Consider the following 11049-nt stretch of genomic DNA (forward strand, 5'->3'; position numbering starts at 1 on the left):
TTGTGATCGTGTAATAAATTGTGATTTATAAAATTTGTGATTTGTGATTTGTAATCGATAAATAAATTAACACCTATAAATTTTTGATTTGTGATTGTGCTTATAAAATTTTTGATTTGTGATTGTGAAATAATTTGTGATAAATTTATTCGATAATTGTGAACAAATTGTATAGAATTGCGACATTAATATACTTAATCGATAAAATATATTTTTCATATATTATTTTATAAATGAAATTTAATTAATATCTGATTTTTGAAGTTTTAAACATTATTTCTTAATTTTGAAAAGAGTGATACTTAATCTCTTAATATGAAATTTTCCCTTAATATAATTCTCGGTTATGAATCCCAATAACGTTATAAAAGTTATTTTTTTGTTTTATATGTTTGGATAGTCAAACTTTAGAGTATCCAATAACTTTTTATTTTAACAAAAAGTGATTACAGACTCAAATTCCTCTCAATTATCAAGAACGATATTATCGATAGTGCTTTCTCACTTGCAGAAGCCAAATGAAAAACCTATGAATTTTTGTTCTTTCTATATCTTTTTGAATTTTTATAAGTTACTGATAGTTAAATTCAATATTTATTTTATTATTAATGAATAGGTTGATAATCCGAACAAAATCATCGACAATAATACACTTTAGTGATCATTAATGCACATCCATTGGTAATTGTCAATGACGATGTCTATGATGATGTCAATAACCATTGATGGTGATTCGATCTGGACATCGATACTACTAACTAAAGTTTTATTATGATTATTCGAACAAATTACAACACCTAGCTCTCCTCCTAATAATTTTTTGTGTTTTCATCTTATCTATATCAAACATTATTTAAAAATAAAAAATAAAAATTGTAATTTGTAACTGTCTAATCTGGGCTCTGTTTAACTATCTTAACTGGAAATGATTACTTTTATTATTTTTTTTTTAATTGAAAGATTATTACGTTGACCCCACTTTATATGACTTTATTATTTGACTAAGTCAACACAAGCTAATTTCACATGATTTTTGTTTTTAATCGTCTTAATTTTTATTTGAAAACTGATTTTTAAAAGGACGAACTATTTCAAAAGTACTTATCAAAAAAATCACATTAGATCGATTTTATCTAAAAGTTCTTCTAAATACAAGAAACACCTTAATAAAATTGGTCAAACGAGTTCAAAAATAATTTTTTTCAACTCAAACAGGCGCATAGTTTCTGTCTGATGTAAATTAAAAGTTGATATGAATTTAAAATAAAAGTCAATAACTAATTTTAATAACATATTTTATACTTAATGAAATTTACAACTTTTCAATCGCACATTTAATCAATTTATATTAAAATATATTAAACTTTTAATTTTAATCTACATTAAATGTAGGCATAAGCACTTTAACGTTCATAAATTGCAAAATCATAAAAAAAATAATGTGCAGAATCAAAACAAATGTTAAAAGAAATTAAAGATTGACTCAAAACTCATTATGATCATTCACTTGACTTGGATGATAAGGAATTACATGAAAACTTTTCTAGTTACCATATATATATATATATATATATATATATATATTACACGTATTTTATTTTGAAAAGAATGTATTTTAGCTAAAGTTTAATATCGACAATGACTCATGGGACCAACTCAAAACTTCGTTCAGGTCAATGACTAGGTTGCTTTTGAAAACTATGATTACAAGAATTTAGAAAATGAAGGGAAAAACTTAAATAAATTAATGAAATAGATAAGTTGATCGAGATTTGAATGGATCAAATTGTTGAGAACTGTTGGTTCAACTATTTGGTACGAACTTTCTCGTTTTTCATTTAGTTGGGAAATGAATTGGTAGGAAAAATATTCGTCATTGAAATTCTTTTCTTCACTCCCGAGGTGATTCACCCTCCAAGTGCTTTCTCTCTCTACCTACGTGTGTACACGTAGCGATCTCTCGCTTGAAAGCCGGTTGCAACTTGCAATTATGGATTGCTGACTCACTTTCTTTCTCTAATTTTGCCGTTTTACGAATAATACAGTAGAGCCGGCCGTTCGCCGTTTTTACAACTCAAAACCAGGTTGTAAACCTCTGCCTTCTCTTTCAGATTTTTTTATACTGAAAAAGTTATGAAAAGAGCAAAATTTGACATATTATTTTCGCTGAGCCGTCGGCGGTCAGTTCAGGTTCTGATTTTTATTGGGATACTATACATTTTTTTGGTGAGTTTTGAATTTCCCTTCATTTTCGAATATGGGTTTGACTCTGTTTCTCAAGAGGGATTTTCTGGTAAGAGTAATGGGCTTCCTAAGTCCAACTCCATGTTAGAGAGCGAGGAAAATTTGGATGAAAAAGATGCCCGCAATCGCCCGCTTGATGTTCCATATCAGTCTAAACCCGAAAGAAGAAATAAAGAGTTGGTTAAATCCCGGGTGTCGAGCTTGAATTTGAGTGCAGGGACCGAATGGTCAAGCTCGGAAAATGGGATTTTGAAGTCTGCTAGAGAGGCTGTTAAAATTGGGGAAAAACTTTGGCAAGAGCTCGAGTTGTTCGGGAAAAATAGAGGCAGCAGTATTAATAATACAAATGGTAGTAATAATAGTAATAAAAGTGAGGAGTGCCCACAATATTTGTCTATATCTGCCGATGTTATCTGGAAGAATGAGAGAGTGATGGTTTTGCCATGTGGGTTGACGTTGGGATCGCATATTACTGTGGTCGGAAAGCCGAGGGTGGCACATATGGAGACTGACCCGAAGATTTCTCTGTTGAAGGAGGGGCAATATGCGATGGTTTCGCAGTTTATGATGGAGTTGCAGGGGTTGAAAACGGTGGACGGGGAGGACCCACCAAGGATTCTGCATTTTAATCCCCGGTTAAAGGGCGATTGGAGTGGGAAACCTGTGATTGAGCATAACACTTGTTATAGGATGCAGTGGGGGACAGCACAGCGGTGCGAGGGGTGGAAGTCCCGGGATGATGATGAGTCTGGTGAGAACCACTCCACGGATTATATGTGTTGCTTGATTTCGATATATTAATATGGTAACAGGGTTTGTTTTGAAATGGGGTGATTGTTATGCCATATTATCTTTTGCGAAAAATTCTTAAAAAGATATTGGAAATACTATGACAAGTACTCTGATGATTGGTGTAAATGATTGTTGTAACTAGTTCACCTAAATCACTTGCCTATATTGTCCATATACATGGATGTATTTGCTTCTTTCAGTTTATATCTATGTACATGAGGAAATTATTCACCTAGGTTCAAGTTACTAGAGTGGAAGACTGAAGATGTGTTTTATGGGAGAGAATTGACGGGGGTTACGGATCCAGCATCCAATGAACAAAGAGATTGCTTTGATCATTTGGAGTTGCCATGAGGCTGAAGAAACATAGTATTCTATGGAAAATATAATCACTCGGAGTTCTGAAAGGCAAATTAGTGTTTCCCCTTTCATATGAAATCTTATTCTGTGAAAAGAAAAGAGTGAGAAGAGTTTTGTCCGTGTGATCGACTGTTAGTCTGCTTTGTTTCAATTTACTATTTTCTTACTAATCAGTTGTATTGAGCTTAAGCAGTTTATGCGACTTAACTTATCCTTTACTAAACTCTTGATATTTTATTGAGCCTGCACTTCATGGATGATGCTTTAAATCATCTACAGTTGATGGCTTGCCAAAATGTGAAAAGTGGAGTAGAGATGAGAATGATGGCTCGGAGCAATCAAAAGCTACATGGTGGTTAAATCGATTAATTGGGCGAACAAAGAAGGTTTCTATTGATTGGCCATTTCCATTCACAGAAGACAAGTTATTTGTCCTTACACTTAGTGCTGGCTTGGAGGGTTACCATGTCCAAGTTGATGGGAGGCACGTCACCTCCTTTCCGTATCGCATTGTGAGTAATGTACCATCTTCTTGATTTATGATATGTTTGACTTTGCTTAAGAGTTTACTTGATATTATTTAGGGGTTTGCGCTTGAGGATGCCACTGGACTATATTTGAATGGGGACATTGATGTCCATTCTATTTTTGCCGCTTCCTTGCCCGCCTCACATCCCAGTTTTGCTCCTCAGAAACATCTTGACATGGATAACAGATGGAAGGCTCCACCTATTCCAGATGGGCCTGTTGAACTGTTTGTTGGTATTCTTTCAGCAGGCAACCACTTCGCTGAAAGAATGGCCGTGAGGAAGTCTTGGATGCAGCATAAGCTAATCATATCTTCCAACGTTGTTGCTCGTTTCTTTGTAGCACTGGTTGGTGAACTAATTGGCTGCATATTAAAATTCAATATTGTTTCTAAATGAATTCTTGATTTGAAGACCGTTGAAATTACTTCTGATACTAATCTTTCAACAGCATGCAAGAAAAGAAGTGAATGTGGAATTAAAAAATGAAGCTGAGTTCTTTGGTGACATTGTCATAGTACCATACATGGACAACTATGACCTTGTCATCTTGAAAACTGTTGCCATCTGTGAATATGGGGTGAGTAGTGGATTGATTGGGAAGTGAGGACTGAGATTGTTTCTGTATCTGGATTGATCAGATTTTGTGCCTTGCAGGTTAAAGCAGCATCTTCCAAGTATATTATGAAGGGTGATGATGACACATTTGTGAGGGTGGATGCAGTTGTTGAGGAAGCAAGGAAAATATCTGAGAACAAGAGCTTGTACATTGGAAATATAAATTACTATCATAAGCCCCTACGCAGCGGTAAATGGGCAGTGACGTATGAGGTACCGTTTCAACCTTTTACATTTTACTCGTAGTTGATTTATTCTTTTTCTTTTTTTTTTCTGTCCTTCTAATGCTAGACTGTTATCCACCTTATGTCCCTAATGTTCATGTAATTTAACTTTCAATTGCGAGCACTAAAATGTGCTCAAGGCCACTTGGTGATGAACAGGATGATACTTAGTTTAAGTTTCCATTTAGTTTACTAGTGGCAAACAGCTCGAATATTCAGTTTTTATTTTTTCAGTTTCCATTATGGTAAAATCTGCTTCCTCTTCTCAAAATAGGCTCATGCAGAACTACTGGAAAAATTGCTTATACATGCAGAACTAGTGAAAAAATTTCTTTCCATAATTTGATAATGATTGGTATTTCATATTCCTACTACAATGAAACTATAACTTCTAGTTTTCTTGCCATTATTAGCCCTCTGCATCCAATGCGGTTGCTTTTTCATTGGACAATGAGAAACTACTAGGATTCTGAACTGTCTTCTAGATGCTATCGAAAACTGGAAATATATTACATCTATCCTTTGAGGAGCACAATCATTTTTTCCCTTTTTGGCAAGTCAGACCCCTCATCTGTGAGGGAGAGCTGAATTTGATCATTATATATATATATATATATATATATGTCAATTTGGTCTTACAAGGTATGCACATTTAACTCATTCATCAAAATGCTATACACGGTTCGGTAATGTTGTTGTTCTGCCTTCGCTAATGGTTCAGGAATGGCCAGAGGAAAATTATCCACCATATGCTAATGGGCCGGGCTACATTATCTCATCAGACATTGCAAGCTATATAGTTTCAGAGTTCGAGAAGCGTAGATTAAGGGTAAATGCCACCGACTGACTTTTTGAAATCCATTTACAGATGCGCATCCTATCAGTTGAAAATTGTAACCGTTTTTGCAAGCGATGCTGACTGATTCCTTGATGTGCAGTTGTTTAAAATGGAGGACGTGAGCATGGGAATGTGGGTGGAGAAATTTAATAGCTCGAGACCTGTAGAGTACGTACATAGCTTGAAGTTCTGCCAGTTTGGATGTATACAAGATTATATTACGGCTCACTACCAGTCTCCGAGGCAGATGATCTGTATGTGGAACAAATTGCAGCCGCTGGGCTGGCCTGTATGCTGCAACATGAGATGATCCTTGAGACTACGCGTAATGTAAAGATCATAGGACCCGTGGAACTGAGATGAACAAATTTTGCAGTGATCAAAGGTACCTTGTAGATCTTACGAATCGTGTATATACATCTGGAGCTGTATAGGCTTCATAAGATTCGGTTTTCTCTGAAAGTGTCGTCTAGTTTCATCTTACTGATGGAAAAGATGTTAGGGGTAAATAGAATCATAGCAGCAAGCGAAAAGGAGTATAAAATTACAGATTTTTCTGTTTAGTTTTCTCTTGTTAGCCTTAATGCACTCTTCATCTGTACATAAAATTATTCCCCCCGTTAAAGAATTGGAATTTCAGGCTTTTTTTTATCAAGGAATATTAAGCCCGAACTGGAAATGCAGAAAGGAATTAAAACAGGGTAGCATTTCCTTGGTTTTGGGTACAAGCACCCTTTTGTTTAAAATGCCTTTCGAGCTTTTCCTGCTTATGACATGTTTGAAGATTCCCGAGAACATCACAAAGATTTTGTTATCCACGGTCAAACTTGTTCCAAAGCCAAGATCTTGTATCGAGTTGACCGAAAAAGGGCACTCGAGGCTCGTCCCATTTTGACATCTAATCCCAAGGTAATCAGGAAGCTGACCCAAGAAAATGCATAAACTTTATCAAGCAGACCCGCATTTTTGTATCTCGCTGGACCATTGTTTTCTACTTCTAGAATAGAGAAGATACAGCCAGAGGGCCTACAACATCCAAGAGAAATCAGATGCTCTGAAAAATCAACTAAATCTATTTAACTTTCTCAGCATCACACGGCTCAGCAGGAAAACAGTAATTCACTGCGCGAGATGCTGCTTTAATTTCGCAAAGGTAGAACTCTCCAATTGCTGCTTCCTGGTGTGGATTTATCACAAAATTTAGACAATTTGTATAACCTATATTCATTGCTTATGTTGATGGGGGTGTTGATGGAGCGGGGAACTTCAGAACTCATCTCTATTTTCATCTTTCAAGGAGTTTAAGCCATCATCATAGCCAGAACCTGGAGCAAGTTCATTTAGATCAAGAAAACGCCTTTTCCATGTAACTTCAACTTCGTTTTGACCAGTGCTTTCTGATTTCTCTGGCGGATGTGTTTCCTCTTTATTGCCCACCTCAGGATGCTCTTCAATAGGCTGATTGATATGCATCTGCAGCTTGTCACTGGTTTCATCAGAATCTTGAATTGCCATTGAAAACTCTGCATTATCATTTTCATTAGAGTGCTGATCTAAAGCAATTGACTTCTCACGTTTCATTGATTCGGTTTCTGATTCAGACATCTCATCCTGCTTATAATTGATATGACTTCTGGTTGCTCGATTACTGCGTCTAAGACCTGGTTGGAGCTCACCAATTGACCTCAATATAGTTTCCGTCCTAGTACGGGCAGACATTGTATTGTATCTTCGGGGACCATCACTGTCCTCACTTGTACTTAACGTATCTTTTTCTTCCTCCCACTCCTCTTCAGGATTTTCTTCGTTCCAGTGATACTCTTCATCTCCGTCTGAGCTACTTGACATTTTCCTCCCCTTCTTACATCCCATTGGATATCCTTCATCATATACAACTTCACCAACTACATCGCCATCATCAGTTTCAAAGTCTGCCACGTTATATGAAACAGCTTCCACGAACTCTTCTGTGGAATACCGCTGTGGCCTCTGCCTTCGATGATTGCTACAATTCATGATAAATCTGTTGGTTATGGATTGATGAAGGAGAATGAAAAAATAACATTAAGGAGATACGAATGCAGTACCCCCATTCCAGTGTCACAGCTTGTTGATCATCATCAAGGGCGAATCCAGGAGCCAACACGGGCGGTCGTAATAAAATATTAAGGGCTCGTTTGATGTCATTTTTTGCAAAAAAATGCATTTTGAAATAGTGATTTGATGGAGAATGTGTAATTAAAAATAATAAAAAAATTTGAATTTGCGTGTAATATTATTTTATTAAAGAATTTTGATCGAAAATAAGAGAAAGAAAAATGTATTCTGAACTAAATGAAAATCAAACAAGGCTTAAAATTTAAATAAAATAATTATTTTGTTGAAGTTGAACATATATAATTTTGTTATAAGAATAAATCGTACTCACCAAATAACATTATTGTTTTGTATAATTTAAAGGAAGAGCACGATGTTAAAATTTTCACAATTGCATTAAAACCACTAAAATCTTACATATAATATTTTGTTAGATTTTATATTACACCTCAACAAGTGTCATAATGGTGAAACTTTCATTATATCTTAGAATAGCTCACGGGTTCAATTCCCCGCTGGCCTTTTTCTTATTTCAATGGTTTTTGGTAAAAATTGTATAACTAAAAATTTATACAATAAATTGGTGGACAAAAGTTTCATGTCGTAACTTTGTTTTCCACGAGAGTCTCCCCTAAGAATATGTTCTGGGGATGATTCTTTCTTCCTGATGTGAGAGCAAACGAATAGATACGTAGAAACAAAACCTAGCTGTCAGCGCGCACACATGAAAGTAAAAAGGTTAAAATGAGAGAGCGATTCTGCAGCAAATGTGATATTTTAAAAGAAAGGCAAAAGAACTAATTCTAAATATGAAGATATAGTCCTATGGAGGTGTCGAAGTATATCTAGTTGTAAGACTCGTACTTGGTGACCTTGATGGCCTCATTAATAGGTCGATCATAATCATCTGCAAAATCGTTAGCATAACATGATAATCAGATATCGAATAATTCACCTTAAATGTAAACAAATTAAAGTGATCGATTAACCCATGCAATGATCAATCACAGAAGTCCCCACACATCAATAGAATCATTTTATTTGAACCTAAACAACTTTTGCAGGAAATAAATATTATAACTAGGAGTTGCAGGGAGTCCAAGGTACATCTGAATAATATCTGATAGCGTCTACTCACAAATATTTATAATTTTCTCAAGATGTGCGTCCACACGCCCATGCGATGCAACAATAGGTAGATACCCCTCGGCAACCTGCAATGAAATACCAAACCAAGGAAATCCGACTGGTATCGTTATAAAGCTGAGCTTTATTAAGTCATTCATTATAAATCTGTTCAGGACTAGTACTTAAATTACCCAATGACACCAATCCTTCAGTTTTCTGCACAAAATGGTAATCCAAGTACCGTATCCGAGGGCCATTCTAGTGACAGGAGGAATAGCCTAGAGAGTAGCAATGAATCTAGATGAGAAAATTACTTCAGGAATCTCTCAAAGATAATAGATAAAAACAAAGTCACATAGACAGTGCAAATCAAGAACAGTAGATGCACAACAGATAATAAAGCATCTGCATTGCGGACTGGAGAACTTTTTTATGAAAGGAGATCAAAACTAGAATCTTCATCAATCATAAAAAGCTTGATAAGAGAAAAAGAAAATTATGAAATAATCCGTGATATTGAATTGAGGGCCAATTACCCTGAATGTGCATACAAAAATGTCCCCAGAGGAAAACTAAAAACAAAAGGACGAAGTCGCATTGACAACGGAACAACTAGAATACCCAATAATTGACAGATACTTGCAGTCCAGAAATATGTATGATGTATACTGATTTCTAATAGGATCCTAGGCTTCTTAGTTTTCTGCATGTGATTTCAACTATGTAGCCTCGGTTGAGTTGGTAAGCTCTAAATTCAATGGTCTGCTTCTTATTTAATGAAAAAGAAAATATTCAGGAACAATTGTATTGATAATCATCTAATCCAACACCCTAGATTCCAGGGGAGTATTAATTCACCTTCCAACACTCTCAATCAAAACAAGTCAGAAAGTAACATGCAAAAGCTCAAAGAAAACTAAAACTACAATTTTTAGTAACATTCAAACATAAATAACAATACCTTCAACAATGGCATATGTATATCCCCCAAAGTATTATTTGCTGTAATCAAAGCTGTCTCGAATTCTTCCGCAGAAAACTCCTCTTTAATGTTCAATAAAGGCCTAAACACCTTCATACCACAACACAAGAAAAACACATAGTAGCTTTAAAACACCAATTTCAACACAAAGTTCAAATATTTATCTATCCTCTAATCTATTCTCAAGATTATAACATACATTCAAGAAATTTAGTATAGAAGCCAACTGTCACGTTGACCGGATGTTCCACCGTGGCAACTGTGAGGGCTCCGGCTCCCCTACCAATGGTGTCACTATCTTACTTACACGCTGTTTCAATGAAGAAGGGGACCCAGACCCATCCTCCTCCCCCACGTCATCTTCCTTCTCTTCCTCCTTCAGCAGCTGGGCTGACAACCTCTCCTTCCTCTAAACCTTTCTCCGCTTCCTCTCCGCCTTAACCAAAGCAGCCTCCGCCTCCGCAGCAGCTTGCAACCTTGCTGCAGCCCGCTGTGTGCATGCCCTTGACGCCTCTCCCTCTGACCCACTACATTACTACTCCCATTGTTATCAATAGTACAATTCTTGACATTATTTTCCATAAAATTCTGGTCATTTACTCCGTCAGTTGGGGGCTTTTAGGAGCGTGGATCGGGGAGGAAGGTTGAGACATGGTAGAAGGATGGGTCGCGGCCGGGTCTAGGGAGGAGTAGCAAGTAAATTCATGAGATTGCAATTGCATTGCAACAAATAGATTCTGTCCGGATCTTAAGTTGAAAAGCCCAAGGGACAGAAGAAATTTGGTTTTTCGGAGAACATGAAATACTGAAATCGGAAAAATTGAAGAAGCTACAAAGCAAGAATTTGTTAGTAAAAAAGTTGACATTATATTTATATATTTTTTTTTTCAATTTTTACTTCTCAGTTACACAAACTATTTTTATATAATTCTTGTTTTTTATCCAATTTTTACTAATGAGAAATTATTATTTTAAAAGTTTCATTTAGCAAGAAAGTAAATAAAGTTGAAATTGTACTTATATTTTTTCAATTTTTACTTTTAAGTAACACAAACTATTTTTATATAATTCTTGTTTTTTATCCAATTTTTACTTATGAGAAATTATTATGCTAAAAGTTTTATTTTACATATAAGTTAAGACTTACACATTAAAAATAATGTTCTAGAGAAAAATTTTATTCACTCCAATAATAATTTATATTTTTTTAATAAACATTAACATTTTTTCCCTCATCTT

At 35.3% G+C, this 11049-nt stretch overlaps 1 protein-coding gene and 1 pseudogene across 1 annotated transcript; one reads left to right on the plus strand and one right to left on the minus strand.

Moving 5' to 3' along the window:
- The first annotated feature begins 1778 nt into the window (after positions 1-1778).
- LOC111376900 (hydroxyproline O-galactosyltransferase GALT6-like) lies at positions 1779-6253 on the plus strand. Its single transcript, XM_022999905.1, has 7 exons — positions 1779-2995; positions 3676-3908; positions 3981-4271; positions 4375-4503; positions 4581-4754; positions 5487-5594; positions 5704-6253. The coding sequence occupies exons 1-7, from the start codon at positions 2134-2136 to the stop codon at positions 5911-5913; spliced, it is 2007 nt and encodes a 668-aa protein (XP_022855673.1). The 5' UTR covers positions 1779-2133; the 3' UTR covers positions 5914-6253.
- An 82-nt stretch (positions 6254-6335) lies between these two features.
- On the minus strand, positions 6336-10463 carry LOC111376893 (annotated as a pseudogene).
- Positions 10464-11049: the final 586 nt, after the last annotated feature.

This window comes from Olea europaea, unplaced genomic scaffold (genome assembly GCF_002742605.1).
Source record: "Olea europaea var. sylvestris unplaced genomic scaffold, O_europaea_v1 scaffold1575, whole genome shotgun sequence".
Lineage (NCBI taxonomy): Eukaryota > Viridiplantae > Streptophyta > Magnoliopsida > Lamiales > Oleaceae > Olea > Olea europaea.

Coding starts and splice junctions, on each gene's coding strand:
- LOC111376900 (XM_022999905.1), top strand. CDS start 2,134: ATGAAAAGAGCAAAATTTGACATATTATTTTCGCTGAGCCGTCGGCGG. Junction 3,909..3,980: donor CCTCCTTTCCGTATCGCATT/GTGAGTAATGTA, acceptor GATATTATTTAG/GGGTTTGCGCTTGAGGATGC. Junction 4,272..4,374: donor CTCGTTTCTTTGTAGCACTG/GTTGGTGAACTA, acceptor ATCTTTCAACAG/CATGCAAGAAAAGAAGTGAA.